The sequence below is a fragment of the Chenopodium album genome, chromosome 2 (assembly GCF_948465745.1).
Source record: "Chenopodium album chromosome 2, dcCheAlbu1.1, whole genome shotgun sequence".
In the NCBI taxonomy this organism is placed as follows: Eukaryota; Viridiplantae; Streptophyta; class Magnoliopsida; order Caryophyllales; family Amaranthaceae; genus Chenopodium; species Chenopodium album.
In genome coordinates, this window is record NC_137835.1 from 360087 (window position 1) to 378965 (window position 18879).

The following is an 18879-nucleotide window of genomic DNA, read 5'->3' on the forward strand; positions in this document are numbered from 1 at the left end:
TGTCCTTATTGTATGGATAAAAGCAAAGCATTTTGGCTTGAACATGGTGGCAAAGTTTCTTGGTTTGATTGCCATCGCCAATTCCTTCCAACAGAACACCCTTTTCGAAAAAGCAAAACTGCATTTTGTAAAAACAAAGTCGAAAAAGGTTCACCGCCACACATCATGTCAGGTGAGGAATTGTGGGAATGTGTGAGACACCTTCCAAAGGCAACTGATGGACCGGAGGCATTGAAACACCTAAAAAAAGCAAAAAATGGGTGGTTCAAGCAAAGCTCGTTGTGGGAACTTCCTTATTGGAAGCATTTGCTCATCCGTCACAACTTGGATGTCATGCACATTGAAAAGAACTTCTTTGATCAGCTAATCCACACCATAATGGATGTGAAAAAGCATACATGTGACACGTCATCGGCTCGAAATGACATTGTCAAATATTGTAAACGGCCACAACTTCATATGGATGAAGATGATAGAGGAAAAGAGTTTATGCCAAAAGCCCCATTCGCTCTTGACAAGGCTCAAAGAAAAGTGTTGTGTGAATGGGTTAAACAGTTGCGTTTTCCAGATGGATATGCCTCCAATTTGATCAGATGCGTAGATTTACAAGCCTGTAAGCTTCATGGAATGAAAAGCCACGACTGTCACGTGTTCATGGAGAGGTTGTTGCCCACTGCTTTGAGGGAATTGCTCCCTACCCATATTTGGAATGCGGTTACAGAGATCAGTCAATTCTTCCGTGATTTGTGTTGTTACACAATCACAGTTAGTGACATGGAGCGATTAGAGAAAAACATAGCTGAAATCCTTTGCAAGCTTGAGAAGGTTTTCCTTCCTGCATTCTTCAACTCTATGGAGCATTTACCTATTCATTTGCCATATGAGGGCAAGTTATGTGGTCCTGTTCAATATAGATGGATGTATCCCTTCGAAAGGTAAATCAAAGTCCCATTAATTTCTTTCATACAAACCCTTCATAGTCATGACCTATTTACGCAATTAATTATACTATTTTAAATGCAGGTTCCTTAATCACTTGAAACGTAAAATTGGGAACAAGGCACGAGTTGAAGGTTCAATATGCAATGCTTATCTCACCGAAGAGATAGCAAACTTTTGCTCAAATTACTTCCAGGCGTCAGTTGACACAAAAACTCGGGATCTTGGTCGAAATGTGAATGTAGACGTGGAATCCACATTGGAGAACGCTGACTTACCGGAGTTGTTCTCAGAGGATAGCGGTCGTGTCTCATCTGAGGGTAAAACCCGGTACTTAGATGAAAAGGAACTCGAGTGTGCTCATTTGTTCGTTTTACAAAACTGCGGCATTCTTGGTGAATACGAAAGGTATACGTGGCCAGGATTGAAATTTTTTCATAGTTTTGAAGAATTAAATCGGTTGAATTACTAATTTTATCTCGTGTCATTGACCTAATAGGAAGTTTGAGGACTACGTTCTTAGTACCCGGCCTTTTTTGCGTAGAGAGGAAGTCATGGAGAAATGTGACGTCGAATTCTCTGATTGGTTTCACCATAAGGTGATAGAATTGTTCTATTTGTTCTTTAAATATGACTTTTAGACATTGCAATTCTGTGTAATTAATTCTTCTATTATGACGTAAATAGGTGGTTGAAGAGAAACCAAATTCGGATGTCCTCCAAGCTTTGTGCATGCGTCCTTTCAAGCGTGTTCGAACTTGGAAGCGGATTTTTGTTGGTGGATTTAATTTCCATACACATTCCTATGGTAAACACAAGTCTACGATGAATTACGGTGTTTGTGTGTCTAGTGAGAACGGTGGAGAGTACTTTGGCATTCTAGACGATATAATTGAACTTGTCTACACTGGTCCAATTAAAGAGTATAAGACTATACTCTTTAAGTGTAGTTGGATGGATTGTGGTAGGGGTATGAACATACATGAACAGTATAAGCTTGTTGAAGTGAATCATACTAAGAAATACCCCAAGTATGATCCCTTCGTACTATCTTATCAAGTGACCCAAGTGTACTACACATCCTACCCTAGCCTAAAACGGGATCGAGTTCAATGGTGGTCTGTGTTTAAAACACAAGCAAGGTCAGTGGTTGATGCTCCAGTAGACCTTGAGTTTTTGCAGGCACCCACTACTAGAAATAGGCCTATTTCCGACGGACTGGTTCCGACGGATATGTAATTCCGTCGGAAAACTCAAAAATTCCGACGGATTTTTATTCCGTCGGAAATTTCCGACGGAATAAAAATCCGTAGGAATATATGGGCTTTCCAACGGAATATTCGGTCGGAAATTACATTTTCCGACGGAATACAAATCCGTCGGAAATTTCCGACGGAAATTTCGGTCGCAACATATTTAAAAAAAAAAAAAAAACAACCTCCTTGAAAACTAAAAACCCTAAATCCCCCACTTCACTTTTCCGCCCCTAATCTCTCTTTCCCCCTTCTCCTTCGATCTATCTCTTCTTTCATTCTCTCGGTCCTCTTCTCTCTCCTCTTTCCTTTCACCTCTACCACCGCCCCCCTTCTCCTTCTGCCCCCCTTCTCCTTCTTTTTCTTTCTCCTTCTATTTCCCTTTCGACCTCCTTCTGTCTCCTTTTCGATCTCCTTCTGTCCCCCTTATTAATATTTTCGTTCATCTTCTCTCATCTCTTTCACCCACCTTATTACCACCGTTCCGCCGCAACAACACCAACAACATCGATATCAACTAAAACGGCACCAACAATGACATCAACAACGAAGGTTTTGGGTCAAATTCGACCATGAAAACTTTAGATCTAGAGTTTTCATGGTCGAATTTGGCTTATAAACCCAATTTCGAGGTTATTTTTTGTCAAATTAAGGTATTTATCTTTTTTTTTTTCTTAATTTTGATTTTATTTTGTTAATTTTGTTTTGGGGTTTTTTTTTGAAATATATGGTGGTGGTGGTGGTGGTTGGAGTTTCGATTTTGGGGGTTGGGTTGGTGATGTGTGGTCAGATTTTTTTGATTTTTTTTGGGTTGCGGTGTCGTGGTCGGCAGATCTAGGTACGTGGGGTTTAAATTGGTGCTGAAGGGAGGGAGGTGGTGGTGGGTAGATCTGGGTTTTGTTTAGGGATTTTTTTTTATGTTTGTTTTTTTGTTGCGGTGGGGTGGTTTGGCGGTGGGGACTGGTGGGGATATAGGTCTGTTGGTGGGGTGATTTGGCGGTGGGGACTGGTGGGGATATAGGTCTGTTGGAGGTGGTTAAACGCCGTGCCGGAGGTGGTGCGGCGTTTTTTTTTTATTATTTCGGTTGAAATTGTTTCCGACGGAATTCCCGTCGGAAATTTACGACGGAATGTAAAATCCGTCGGAAATTTACGACGGATTTTCCCAGTGCCAAAAATTGTCTTCAGACGGAAAATTCCGTCGGAAAAGTGTTTCCGAAGGAATTTACGACGGAAAATGTCATTTTTCCTACGATGCCTTTTCCGACGGACCAACACCGACGGAATTCCGTCGGAAACCCGCTTTCCGACGGAAAACAGGTTGTTTCCAAGGAAAAAAGTCCGTCGGAAAACGGTCTTTTTCTTGTAGTGACCGTCCCCAGAAGTATATGCAACGCTTTGTCCACCGAATGACATTCCTGACTACGACCCAGTTGAGGATGACGACGAGGATGATGATGACGACTTAATAATCTCAAGTGAATCAGATGATGAATCTAGCGTCGACTCTAGTGACAGTGACGAGGATACTGACATCGATGTGTTTTTAGATGATAGTAGTGATAATACCAGTAGTGATAGTAGCGATGAAAGCCACGAGTAGGAAAATGTGGTTGTTATTGTAAAATAAATAGGATGCATTTGCTTGTACTTTGAATGTAATTGTCGGTTTAATTTGATTGTTATTGTAAAACCAATTATGGAGTTGGTCGTTCTATTTTATTACTTTTACATCTCATTGTACTACTAATTTTTGTAATGTTAATAATATCATAGCATGTTACTAACGTTTTTTTCAGGTTGCAATGGTGGGAGGGAAAAAAGGAGAAACGTCGAAGAGTAGAAAAGGAAAGGAGAAAAGACAGGTTTTGATATATGATGATGATGAGGAAATGGAGGATGCGGAGGAGGAGGAAGATTTGGGTGACGACGAGGATCCTCAAACACAGATGCAGATTGAGCATCATGAGCAACAGCTTCAGGTGCAACAGCTTCAGGGGCAACATGCCTCGCAGTCTTCTCAGAGGGTGGTACTAGACCCTGCCACGTGCTGGTATATATTTAGTTGTTATTTCAATCCCTTTGTATCCATATTTTATATCATGACCTATGGAATACTCTAACATGAACTACTTATTTTCTTTTTGATCTTGATGTACGTTAAAATAGGTTTGATGATAAAGTCGTGGTAAAGGCCATCTCCGGTACCCTAACAGGCTACTATCGAAAGCCTTGGAGGAATTAAGGAGAAGTTGATGCTAAAACAAAGGAGCATTGGTGGAACTTGTTTTGTGTATGCCATTTTATACTTACAACTATGTATTACTAATTGCGAAGTTTGAGATTTGGTTGTTCACTTTAAATGTTTGTCAATTGCAGAAGCAATGCACATGGGCACCCGAGTTGGAGGACCATGTGAAGACAACCTTCGAATCCAAGTTCGCATATCGGTTGAAGGACATGTTTCACACAATCACACACAAGATAAAAGGTCAGAAGCCGGGCTGGCTTATTGATGACGTCCGCCGGAAGATGATGAACATTGTTGCCAATGATGATACGTACAAGAAACGGTCCGAACAAAATAAGAAGAATAGAAGAGGCGGATCATTGGACAATGTGGTTGAACCAACCCACTACCAGGGTTCAATTTCAGTTGTACAACATGCAAAAAGGATGGTTAGTTTCTTTATAAGGCATGTAAATAGGTAACAATTGTGGTTCACATTGGAATGACAAGTTTTATTTGTTTTTGTGCATGTACATTCAAAGGCGGCGAAAAACAAAGGGCAGTTACCTACTGCACATGAGCTTTTCATGAAGACGCACTTCAAGGAGGTCCCTGGGAAAGGAATGGTGCCTGCCAATGTCAAATCAAAAAACATAGCGGTAACAATTTTAATATAATTTTGTATGGTTTACTTATTATGTTGGCTTAAACTTAGAAATATGGTTCTTTATTGTGATTTAAACCCATAATATGTTATAAGTATGTAAATATGAGATGGTTTGACAAAGAATGAGTTAAAAAGTAAAGAAATATAGAAAATAGGCATGTAAGAAGCCATAAAGGCTTGAAATGGCTTCATTTTGAGTATATAAACCCTTACACTTAGAAATATGGTTCTTTTATGTGATTTAAACCCATAATATGTTATAAGTATGTAAATATGAGATGGTTTGACAAAGAATGAGTTAAAAAGTAAAGAAATTATTGAAATAGGCATGTAAGAAGCCATAAAGGCTTGAAATGGCTTTATTTTGAGTACAAAGACCCTTAAACTTAGAAATATGGTTCTTTTATGTGATTTAAACCCATAAGATGTTATAAGTATGTAAATATGAGATGGTTTGACAAAGAATGAGTTAAAAAGTAAAGAAATGTTTGAAATAGGCATGTAAGAAGCCATAAAGGCTTGAAATGACTTTATTTTGAGGATAAAGACCCTTAAACTTAGAAATATGGTTCTTTTATGTGATTTAAACCCATAATATGTTATAAGTATGTAAATATGAGTTGATTTGACAAAGAATGAGTTAAAAAGTAAAGAAATATAGAAAATAGGCATGTAAGAAGCCATAAAGGCTTGAAATGGCTTCATTTTGAGTATATAAACCCTTAAACTTAGAAATATGGTTCTTTTATGTGATTTAAACCCATAATATGTTATAAGTATGTAAATATGAGATGGTTTGACAAAAAATGAGTTAAAAAGTAAAGAAATGTTTGAAATAGGCATGTAAGAAGCCATAAAGGCGTGAAATGGCTTTATTTTGAGGATAAAGACCCCTAAACTTAGAAATATGGTTCTTTTATGTGATTTAAACCCATAATATGTTATAAGTATGTAAATATGAGGTGGTTTGACAAAGAATGAGTTAAAAAGTAAAGAAATGTTTGAAATAGGCATGTAAGAAGCCATAAAGGCTAGAACTGGCTTTATTTTGAGGATATAAACCCTTAAACTTAGAAATATGGTTCTTTTATGTGATTTAAACCCATAATATGCTATAAGTATGTAAATATGAGATGGTTTGACAAAGAATGAGTTAAAAAGTAAAGAAATATAGAAAATAGGCATGTAAGAAGCCATAAAGGCTTGAAATGGCTTCATTTTGAGTATATAAACCCTTAAACTTAGAAATATGGTTCTTTTATGTGATTTAAACCCATAATATGTTATAAGTATGTAAATATGAGATGGTTTGACAAAGAATGAGTTAAAAAGTAAAGAAATGTTTGAAATAGGCATGTAAGAAGCCATAAAGGCTTAAAATGGCTTTATTTTGAGGATAAAGACCCTTAAACTTAGAAATATGGTTCTTTTATGTGATTTAAACCCATAATATGTTATAAGTATGTAAATATGAGGTGGTTTGACAAAGAATGAGTTAAAAAGTAAAGAAATGTTTGAAATAGGCATGTAAGAAGCCATAAAGGCTTAAAATGGCTTTATTTTGAGGATAAAGACCCTTAAACTTAGAAATATGGTTCTTTTATGTGATTTAAACCCATAATATGTTATAATTATGTAAATATGAGGTGGTTTGACAAAGAATGAGTTAAAAAGTAAAGAAATATAGAAAATAGGCATGTAAGAAGCCATAAAGGCTTGAAATGGCTTCATTTTGAGTATATAAACCCTTAAACTTAGAAATATGGTTCTTTTATGTGATTTAAACCCATAATATGTTATAAGTATGTAAATATGATATGGTTTGACAAAGAATGAGTTAAAAAGTAAAGAAATGTTTGAAATAGGCATGTAAGAAGCCATAAAGGCTTGAAATGGCTTTATTTTGAGGATAAAGACCCTTAAACTTAGAAATATGGTTCTTTTATGTGATTTAAACCCATAATATGTTATAAGTATGTAAATATGAGGTGGTTTGACAAAGAATGAGTTAAAAAGTAAAGAAATATAGAAAATAGGCATGTAAGAAGCCATAAAGGCTTGAAATGGCTTCATTTTGAGTATATAAACCCTTAAACTTAGAAATATGGTTCTTTTATGTGATTTAAATCCATAATATGTTATAAGTATGTAAATATGAGATGGTTTGACAAAGAATGAGTTAAAAAGTAAAGAAATATAGAAAATAGGCATGTAAGAAGCCATAAAGGCTTGAAATGGCTTCATTTTGAGTATATAAACCCTTAAACTTAGAAATATGGTTCTTTTATGTGATTTAAACCCATAATATGTTATAAGTATGTAAATATGATATGGTTTGACAAAGAATGAGTTAAAAAGTAAAGAAATGTTTGAAATAGGCATGTAAGAAGCCATAAAGGCTTGAAATGGCTTTATTTTGAGGATAAAGACCCTTAAACTTAGAAATATGGTTCTTTTATTGTTTATTGATTCCATTTTCACTTATATGTTGCTTTACTTGTAACTGATGTTGTTGCTAAATTATTAAAACCATATATAATTGTATAATGTATTTCTTGTAGGAGTCCTACCAGAAGAAGGTTGAAGAAGCCACCACCCAAGGGATTAAAAAGAGTCCCAATGAGTTGTATTGGGAGACTGTGGGTGATCGCAACAAGAAGGGTTGAGTGGGGGGACTTGGCGAAAGCGCATCGTTGTACTATGGCGAACGGATGGGTCGGGTGTCTAGGTCTTCACAACAGTACACACCATCCGTTGTTTCTCAGATGCAGGATCAGATGGAGCACAGGGTCGAGGCTCTTCGTAGTGAGATCCGCAGTGAACTCCGGAGTGAAATACGGAGTGAACTTCGGAGTGAAATGGAAGTTGAGATGCAAGATCAAATTCGAGCTGAAGTGGCCCAAATGGAGAGGAGAGCCGAGGAGAGGTGGAATGACTTCATAAGTCGATTCGGCCACAACACCGACGGATATTCCACCATTCAGCCTCAGCGTCGAGACCCTAGGGATGATTCAGGTAGTGGAGGAGCAAGCCATGGTACCCCTGTAGTTTTTTCGCTTAGCTTAGGTTTGTGTAGTATGGACAAGAACTTAATTTGATCGATTTTATGTAGCGTTTGATTATGTTCCCGCTTTTGTAGAACTTACTATATATTATGTAGCCTTTGGATATATATAGCTTTTGAGAAAATAATATTTATTAATATTTTCGCAATTTGATAATAGTTTTAATTATCACAGGTATTTGGTGCAGGAATATACGCAATTATAATAATATTTGTTAATATTTTTGTTAGAAAGGAAAAGCAGTTTGCGACGGAATTATATTGGTCGGAAGTACTTCACCAGCGACGGAAAACTGGAGTTAAATCCGTCGGAACTCACCTCCCTTTCCGACGGATTATTCGGTCGTAAACCAACGACGGAATAAATTTCGTCGCAAAATACACTACCAGAGACGGAAATAGTCGGTCGGAAAATAAGGTTTGCGACAGAAAATTTCGGTCGGAAATTACTGTTTCCGACGGAAATATCCGTCGTTGTAAACAGCACACCGACGGAAATTTCCGTCGCAAATTAGCGACGGACTAAACTAAAAAGTCAATATGTTACACGGATTAAACTCGGTCGTAAAATCCGTCGGAAAACACCTTTCCGACGGAATATTCCTCGAAAATTCAAGAATTTCCTACCAAAGGTTTTACGACGGAAACCAACGACGGAATTTCGTCGCAAACATGATTTGCGACGGATTTAGAGCCTTCAGCGAGGGAAAATTTCGGTCGGAAACATGTCATTTTCTTGTTGTGTACTTGAAATAAAAAGAATGGCTTTAACACAAATCTTTAGCTATAAAAAACCATTCCTAACATAATAATTTGCAATATATTCTATAAAAAAATATATATATATATATATATATATATATATAGAATCCATGAAAGTTAACAACACATATTTTTATCAATCCCTTTGAAAATTATGTTCATAGTAGAAAGTCAATAATCAATAATTTATTTATACATATACTAAACTATAGATCTCTAACTTAAAAAAAAAAAATAATACATATCACTATCTCATTAAAAATCTCCAGCATTTTTTCCTTCTCTGATTAAAATGATTAAAATGTAAAAATTAATTAGAATATAAATATATAATATTACATAACCTCAAAAAACCTCAAGAAGATCAATATTATTTGTTATTGCCATTTTTCAAATATATTGATAGTACATTTAACATTCAATGCTTCTTATAGAAAAAATAAAATCATCTAAACTAATTTATTTTATTAATCTTTTTATTAGTTTTTTTTTTCCTTACACATACCAATAGAATTTATTTCCCAATCCAATCTTTAAAAAACATTTTACAATTATTATATCGTTACAACCCATGATTTTATATCTGTCATATCGTTCGTACTCCACATTTTGATCTAGATTTGACTATAAATATTTTTAAATATTTTTAAATATTTTTTATCTATAAAAATTAATTATTATAATAACCTAATAATGATTATTAAAAACTAACGTGCATGGCACGAAAACTAACCCAGTTTAAACTAATGGCTGGAGGGAGTAGTTAAGGACCTATTCACTTTATTTTTACTTACTCCCTCTGTTTCTCTTTATTAAAGTTCCCTTTTTAACATCTATTACTCACGTAATAAAGAGAAAAGAGTCTCTAATAAAGAGACGATGGGAGTATTATTTTAATTTTAATAACTTCATATAAAATTAAGATAATACAAATTCAAATAAGTGAAAATTAAATGAATAGGATATACCCTACAAGCATAAATATAAGTTTAACAATAAGAATGATACCTCCAAATCCGACAATGGATATGACAGAAAGGCAATTATTAGTGACATTGTCAGTGTCCCGGGAAGGGTTGCACAATTTGTCCACCAAGGAATCAACATCAGTATCCCTGCCAATGAACATGGACATATCTAAATTCAGTCGAAGCTGTTGCAGAGGATTATCTTCAGCCGCGCCTTGATTTATGGTAAAGTTTGTTGGAGCTGAGTCGAAAGCCTGGCGGAGTTTGCCAATGATTTTAGCCTCTTTCAAGGCTTCATCAATTTTGGTATTGATCCTACCAATCCACTTGCCAATCTTACGCCGAAATAAGACCCGTCTCAGGGGCCAGAAGACCCGTTTCCTTTGTGACTTTTTTTTCATGACAACATTATGCTGCTTCTCATAAGCCAACACATCAAACATATTCTCTGCATCATATAGAATGTTGACGACTTTTCTCATCCACGGTTGTACCGGGTCTCTACTACTAGTACTATCATTAGTAGCAGTCTTGTTGAGCACATAGCTTGAGATTATATCGACTTTGCGCTGGAGCTCGTTGAGATTTTTTCTGTAGGCACGCATCAGTTTGATCTCCCCCCTCACCCGATTCACCATTACTTCAATCATGGGTTTCACAGCCTCAACCAAAAGCGGAGCTATAGATTCAGCCATTGTGTTTTTTTTTTTTTCGAGGAAAAGGAATGATTTTACCCTCAGGGAGTTAGGGTACCACAATGTATGATTTGATATATGAACACTCCTAATTGTAAATTGATGAGAAAATGTGAGTACTCACTCAGTATAAATAAATGTCCAAACAACGTCTGTCATGTCTAAATGTCATCATTTACCAATTACCATGTCACCCCATGTGGGATGTTTCCCAGGACACAATAATGTCTTACCTTCTCATTATACTTTTTTACTACTTATTTAGGTTTAATAATTTCTGTAAAAGTTGTCTATAAAGAATTATCAATGAGGGATGGAGGGAGTAGTATAGGTGTGAAAGGTATTTATTATACATATTTGGGTGAATTTATTTATCAGTTATATTCTTTATTTTCCAAAAAGTATAAGAGAATTATAAGTTGTTTTTAATGCTTATATATAACCTTATAATATACTTCGTATAACATTTGCCTTTTGCTAATAACATATTAAGAGAAACTAATCTAATGAGAAGTAAAAGTAAATTATTTTTGCTAGTTAAACAAGTAAAGATATGATAATCGATGTGATTATTTAAGGTTAGAGATAATATATTGGAAAAATTGCCCACAATAATTCGACCTTTTGCCCGTCCGCTAAAAATAATCCCACCTTTGGATTATTTTTTAATAATCTCACCTTTACCCCCCGATCTTTTTTATTGGTCTCAACCGGTTTGTTAACTTGTTATAGCAAGTTACTAGCCACGTGTCGGCACCCAGTTAGTCCAAAAAAAATTAATTAATTTAGAAACCACCCACCAGCCAAACCACCTCCCCTGCCACCAATTCGGCGCGCCGGCCTCCCCTGAACCACAGTCGAACCCCCTTCCCTGAACCACCCTCGAACCCCTCCCTCCCTCACGAACCTCCACATGAACCACACTCGAATCCTCACGAAACCAAGCCAACCCCCAACCGGCCAACCCCATTCACGCGGCTCCGGCTTACCCTCCCCCTCCCATGAACCACCAATCCTCTCCCTCATTCTTAACCCCGTGAAAACCCAGCCCTTAAACCCAGGCTCCGTCCGCGAAAAACCCACCAACTCCCTTAAACCCAGCTCCGGCTCGCCGACCCCCCCCCCCCATCCCCAGATTCTGGTCGCGTCGCATCTCCCCCGTCCATCGTTTCCAGCCGCGTCATTGTTTTCGTCCACAGAGGAGGGGTTGGGTTAAATGGTTAATGGGTATTTGGGTTTAGGTTGGCTTGGCTCGGTGGGATTTCGGTCAACTTGGTGGTTTCAAGTGTGGGTGGGATAGTGGTTCCAGGGTTTAGGTTGGGTACGGTGGTGGTGGCTGAATTGGGGTGGCTTAGGTGGCGGTGGTGGTTTTTTTACTACTTTTTTTATTTTTATTTTTTTGACTAATCAAGGAGCGACACGTGTAAATTCTACTTTAAAAAAAAAATTACCTGCTCAACCGGTTCCAAGTAAAATGGGACCATTTATAGCGGAATGGGTATAAAGGTAGGATTATTTAAAAATAATCCAAAGGTGGGATTATTTTCAGTGGACGGCCCAAAGGTGGGATTATTCCGGACAATTTTTCCTGATATATTTATATGTTCTTGTTTATTTATGAATAACAACATAATAATCATACATGATTTTTTTTTTCGCAACATTGTGATAACTTAAAGAATACGAACATCATAAAGCCTTATAATATGTGGAATGCTAAATACCGCCGTCCATTTTTATCATAACCGCCATCATTTCAAGCAAACCGACAAATTTGCCCTTAGTAACTTATTTTTCTCATTTTCTTTCTCTAATCAACAACAACCATCTCAACCACCACCTTCTACACCGGACAGCCACAACGACGGTAAAAGTCGACGATAAATGGATAGTGATCGTGGTGGCTCGACGGAGAATGAACCGGTGACGCCACCGTCACGTTTAGAACAGGTATGACTTTTTCTCCGCTTGTTGTGATTCGATATTGATCGGAGAAACCGACTGACGACGTCAACCGGAGACCAAAACTGGTTAACCGTTGCGCTAACCGGGTTTTGTCTCCGATTTTTGTCACGGTAACCGGATTTGGCCTCCGGTTACCGTGCATAACCGTAGGTGGATATCACGGTAACCGGATTTGATCTCCGGTTACCGCCCACGGTTACCGGATTTGATCTCCGGTTACCGTGGATGGTAACCGGATTTGCCCTCCGGTTGATCATGGTAACCGAAGGTGAAATCCGGTAACCATCCACGGTAACCGGAGATCAAATCCGGTAACCATGGATTCCGGTTGACCTTTTTTCTTTTTTTTTTTTAATTATTGTTATTGTTTTTAAATTATTGTTATTAATATTAAATAATTAATGTTATTATTAATTAAAAAAATAATTAATTGTATCAGGCGTCATTACCGGACTACGGCGGTGATGGTGTTGATTATAGTCCGCATTTTCAGACTAGAGAAGTGTTTCCGACCTACGAAGCAGCTCTTGATTGGGCAAGAGAGATTGCCACTCCATTAGGATTTTTTTTAACAAATTCATCGTATAAGAAACAGAAAAACGGGCTTCCAATTAATTATATGAAATGTGATCGAGGGGAGAGGAACAGAGGGGAAAATCGGGATAGAGAAAATGCTATACGCAAGAACACAAAGAGTAAGGGTTGTAAATGTACGTTTCAAATCTCGGCTCGATGTTTGAGGGACATGGAAGGATGGGTCCTTATATCAAGAAAGGGTTTAAAAGGCATGCATAACCATCCGCTCATGGTATATCAAGAGGGTCACCGACAAGTTAGTGGTCTTAGTCCAGCTGCAAAAGCACTTGTTATCGACATGAGTTCTGCTGCATCCAAGCCTCGTCACATTATGGCAGCCGTGAAAGAGAAGTTCCCGAACGAGAACCCTAACAAGAGACATATCTACAATGTGAGAAGTCGTATTCGGCTAGATGCTTGTGAAGGTCGAGATGTTGGCCACCAATTTGTTCACTTAGCAAATGAGCACAAGTATGTCACTTGGATAAATGTCGACCCGGATACCCGTGCTATCACCCATGCTTTTTTGGCCCACCTAGAGATGGCCAATATGCTACGTACATATCCACATGTCATTGGGATGGATTCTACTTACAAGACGAACAGATATAACATGCCATTCTTCGAGCTCGTTGGTGTCACGCCTACAAACCAAAACTTTCTGATCGGATATGCTATATTGAAGAGTGAAACTTATGATAGCTACAAGTGGGTTTTTGAGAGATTAAAGTTGTACATTGGATATGAGGTGGCTCCAAAAGTTTTTGTAACTGATTGTGAGTTGGGGTTAATGAAGGCATTGAAAGAGGTCTTCCCAGACTGCGCGCATTTACTATGCGGGTGGCACATTAACAAGGATGTGTTGGCAAGGGCGCACTATTTGTGTGGGAAGGATATGGTGATGGCCGAGAGATTTCGAAATGGTAGATGGAGAAGAGTAATGTGTTCGACCACTGTTGCCGAGTATGAGTTAGAGTTGCAAACTATGAAAGCGACATGGGGAGCATCGAACCCACCACTGGTGAAATACGTTGAGGAGCAATGGTTGGTCCACAAGGAGAAATTCGTACGTTGTTAGACAAATTTGGTTATGCATTTCGGCAACGTCAACACATGTAGAGTAGAGAGCCAACATTCCGTGCTTAAACAATGGTTCGACAGTTCTACGGGAGCGTTAGACACTATCTTCCGCCGTGTGCATAGCAACATTGAGGGTATGCTGATCGAGATTCGTCACCAATTAGAGGACTCGAGACGGCGAATGGGTTCGCAGCACAACGTCATGCCTTTACTTCACCTTAACGGCTTTTTGTCATTTCGAGGTCTTGATATTTTACAAGGAGAGTTAAGGAGGATGAGAGAATTATCTGATGACGTGTTTGATAGGTGTGGGTGTGCGTTGCTGACGACGCATGGTCTCCCATGTGCGTGCACCATGTGGACAGCAATTTGTGATGGCACTGGGTTGTATTTGGATCAGGTCCATCCATTTTGGAAGACCTTAGTGATCGGGGATGGCGTTGATATTCCTGTTTTTGCTGAGGAGTCAGAGCAGGATGCATCCTTGTTTAGGTCTTTGGTGGATGAGGTCTTAGATCGTGATCCGAGCTTTGTGCGGGGTGTCAGCCGGGTCCTATTTGAGGAGCTACACCGAGATCAGGCAGATTTTACGGATCCAGAGATCAACGACACTACAAGGGGTCGGCCACCGACAGGCCAATGGTCTACGTCTACTAGGCGTAATCGTAGCGGATTTGAGCCTATTTTGGGTTCTCGTGGCCGTCGAGGTGGGCGTAGGGGTGGACGTCGTGGTGGTCGTAGACCACCCATTGTTACACCTTCAGGTTCATTGTTATTCTTTTTGCTATTGTTGTTGTTGTTGTTATGTTTTTCTAAATTTGTCCTAACTTGTAGGGAATGATTTGAACTTGGAGGAATTTGCATATTTGGACAAAATTCCACCCTTCATACTTCCGTTCTTACAAGGGTGGAGTGATCCGCTTGGTGATGGAAACTGCGGATTTCGATGTGTTGCTGATTTCTTCATAGGTAACCAGAATGAATGGATGTTAGCTCGACGTTCGATTGCAAATGAGGTTGCTGCTCACCGCGACATTTATTCTCAAGTATACACTGCTGGAGAGTTAGATGGAGCTATACACCGTATCACATGGACTGGAGGGAGATGCGGCATGGACCATTGGATGATTGCTATTGATGACTTGTTTCCGGTTGCCAACTTCTATAATGCCGCTGTTATGTGTTTTGGTATTGGTAAGGACGGTCGTAGTGTCTACCCATGCCTCACTGTACTACCTTGGACTGCTTCATCAACTGCCACTGGTCCGTATAGGGAGTTTTGCATACTATCATTAGGGTGGCATTTCGTGCGATTGGAGTTCGAAGATAATTTCCCGGTTCCTCCTATTGCTACTCCTTGGTTCCGTATACGTGATGATACCGTTATAGGTTGGGAGGACCGATATCAAGATAGGCGTGCTACATGGCAAAATCTATCTGGTAGTGAATGATGTTAATAGGATATGTATTGTTTTCCTACTACTTAGTTCGAAATACTATTATAATAACATTTGAAACATGACATTGAATCTAATAATTGTTTGCTCTAAATCTAATAACACTTAGAATATTAAAACTCTTTAAATGACATCAAACCACCAAATCTAATAACACTTAGAATACTAAAACCAAATCTAATAATATAATAAAACATATCAATCTTCTAACATGGCATTCCACTCCATGATTTCTTCCTGCGCCTCGGTCACCGTGGGGGTGATGTTGCCTCCCTGCTCAGCTATGAACTTGCGCAATGGAGACATGAATCTTTGCACCCACTACGCAATAGAAAGTAAAAATTTAATTGAGTCAAATTTAATTAAGATAATTGAATAAACGAAGGTAATGAAATTAATTAATAAAAATTAAATAAATGAAATTAAATACTTAAATAAACTTACGTAATCCACGTTTGTCCTATCGGGTCGAGGTGGTGGGCGAAGCACTTCATCAGTACTCATAAGACATGGATGTGAGTATGTATAGAACCATTCCAAGTAATCATCAGAACAAGTAGGCTCCTCGTCCAGCAACGGAAAATAATCCGATAAGGGTATACAATAAGACCCAGAGTGAAATCTGTCTCAGAACTGAGGTGCACTTGCGGAGCTAACCACGTAACTCCGCGTCTCATACCCTGGCCGGTAAGCATAATCAGGTCTAAGAATGGGATGAGGAATCTTCTGAACATATCCAAGTTGTCGCACAACTCTGTCAGGGTGGTATGGCTCAACAATGTCTCGATACTGTATCCAGCCCAAGTAAGTAGTCCTCGGGACCAAATGAGCTGGAGTCAACGTGTAGGGCCTCCAATTAACCTACAACCAATTCCAACAAAACAATGCCAACACGTTAATAATTAGTAAGTGTGAAAACAATAATTTTCAATAAATACATTGCGCCAAATATACCTCACGATCTGTCATCTGATCAAGACGTCTACGAAAAGAAACTACACGATGGTAGTCCCTATCCAGTGCCTGTGTGTCCCACATGGCGGCCCGACCATTAGTTGGTGCTACGGCTAAACAGCCCTGAATAGGTCGAAATGCGGGAAAATACTCGTAAATCCAAGACTGTAGCAACGTCAAACACCCGGCAATCTGTTTGCAATCTATCCGCGAGGCAATGCCTAACTGCCGATACAGATAAGCAAGGGTAGCTGAACCCCGTGAATAATGAGAAAGTCGAGCATCCTCCTTCTTCACCTCTAAGATGCAAGAAGGAATAATACGACTACCACTCTTATCGACAAAGAGAGTGTTGCCAAGAACTAACATCAAGTAACCCTGCACCTGGATATCAACGTCTCCTCTCTCTGCCAGGCACCTCTCATCTATGGCCTGACATGATACCCCCCCATTATCCCAAATAGCTCCTGGCTTGGCAACAAGAGCTGCTGCTCCTACCCCCAAAAAGTTCTGAAAGTCAACCCTCAAAGACGCAACATCGCTACGCTCCACAATAGGAGCACCCTCCACAGGTAACCCAAGTATGTACTGGACATCATGGAGCAAAATAGTCATCTCGCCGAAAGGAAAGTGAAAAGTGTTTGTATCCGGCTGCCAGCGCTCTACAAATGCTGAAATCAGGGCCCAATCAATGTGGTGATGCATGATGTGAGCTAGTCTACTCAAACCAGTACTATCTACTCGGCTACGCACATCGTTTGTCATATTTTTGTACATCTCCTGCAAATTTAGGCACCACTGAGTTCTAGGATGACACCTCAAAATCTGACGATCTCTGGCACCGCTCCCCATCCAAATCTGTGTGGCGATGTGACCTGCGTAACTAGGAATGACACTACCATCCTTGGGACCACCAGGCATTTCACCCTGAACAAGCCACATAGTATCAGTCGATGCTCGGCCACTACGAGGTCTACGAGTCTGGGAAGCGACAGCTCCTGTACTCTGAAATCTACCATCAGCACCTCTCCTCAAAGTAGCTCCAGATGACGCCTGGCCTTGCTCTCTACCTCACCGACGTCGAACATGTCTGGAACTCCCATCATCACCCATCAAAGCCGTAATTTGGTCCTCGTGCCACTCCTCCTCCATATCCTCCCCCTCTCGTCCCTCCTCAAAATCATCTTCAACACACGCTTCCTCGGCTATAGCAACAGATGACCTTTGTCTTCTAGCCGAAGCAGTCACTACATGAGAATTAGTATGTCGCTCACCCGACCCATCAATACGATCGAACGTCATTTTCAGTCTAGCCAACTGTCATAACCAAATTAACTAAAAATTTACAACCAATAATAATAATAATAATAATAATAACAACAACAACAAAAAAAAAACAACAACAACAATTATTTTATTTATTTATTTTTTTTGACAGAATTATTACCAACAAAATTAACATTACTTAAAATAATTAACATTACTAAAAATAATTCATTTTTTTTAGGGACATTACTAATAATAATTAATTACAAATAAATAAAAAATATAAGCATAATTTAAAAAAATAATAATAACGTTTTTATTTAAAAAAAATTCCAAAAAAATTATAATAACGTTTTTATTTAAAAAAAAGAAAATAATAATAATAACGTTTTTATTTTTAAAAAAAATAATAATAACGTTTTTATTTAAAAAAAAGTGGAAAGCTAAACGTCGCCCTCGAATCTCTAACTAACGCCCGCAAAATAAACTAAAATTACAAATTTACCCTTTTTTATCAAAAAAATTACCCCCTCAATTTACCGCCTCTTCATACTACTATACCCACCACCTCCTCCTCTTTTAACCACCAACTCTTACCTCCGGTTTTATGATCTACAATGACAAGTAAGGACAAAGGAAAGTCGATCGCCGACGGAGAAAATGTTCTTTTTTTTATTTTTTTTGAATTTGCGGCAAACGCCTAGATTTTTCGTACGTCCTAGGCTCAAACGCCTAGTTCTTGTGAACAACCGTGTGGTTGTATGAAAAATCTGGGCGTTTGAGGTGAAACGCCTAGTTTTTTAGAATACCCTAGGCTGAAACGCCTAGTTTTTTCGAAAAAACTAGGCGTTTCAGCCTAGGGTATTCTAAAAAACTAGGCGTTGCAGCCTAGGGTATTCTTAAAAAACTAGGCGTTTCCTGGGTTTTGAATCTTTTTAAAAAATTTATCGCGACGTACCGATTTCATACGGTTTGACGAGCCTTCTACAAGCGTCTAAGGTTG

The 18879-nt window shown here is 38.6% G+C and overlaps 2 protein-coding genes across 2 annotated transcripts; one reads left to right on the forward strand and one right to left on the reverse strand.

Moving 5' to 3' along the window:
* Positions 1-9864: 9864 nt before the first annotated feature.
* On the reverse strand, positions 9865-10578 carry LOC145605690 (uncharacterized). Its single transcript, XM_081661766.1, has one exon. It carries the CDS (start codon positions 10576-10578, stop codon positions 9865-9867), a length of 714 nt encoding a protein of 237 aa, XP_081517892.1.
* Positions 10579-12462: 1884 nt separating this feature from the next.
* Positions 12463-15650, forward strand: LOC145605701 (uncharacterized). The gene is made up of 5 exons (XM_081661774.1): positions 12463-12528; positions 12694-12801; positions 12983-14163; positions 14281-14963; positions 15034-15650. The coding sequence occupies exons 1-5, from the start codon at positions 12463-12465 to the stop codon at positions 15648-15650; spliced, it is 2655 nt and encodes an 884-aa protein (XP_081517900.1).
* Positions 15651-18879: the final 3229 nt, after the last annotated feature.

Excerpts from the sequence above, each read along its gene's own strand:
- LOC145605690 (XM_081661766.1), bottom strand. The coding sequence starts at position 10,578 with ATGGCTGAATCTATAGCTCCGCTTTTGGTTGAGGCTGTGAAACCCATG.
- LOC145605701 (XM_081661774.1), top strand. The coding sequence starts at position 12,463 with ATGGATAGTGATCGTGGTGGCTCGACGGAGAATGAACCGGTGACGCCA. Across the intron at positions 12,802-12,982 it reads TTGCCCTCCGGTTGATCATG|GCGTCATTACCGGACTACGG; the intron begins GTAACCGAAGGT and ends TAATTGTATCAG. Across the intron at positions 14,164-14,280 it reads AAATACGTTGAGGAGCAATG|TTCTACGGGAGCGTTAGACA; the intron begins GTTGGTCCACAA and ends ATGGTTCGACAG.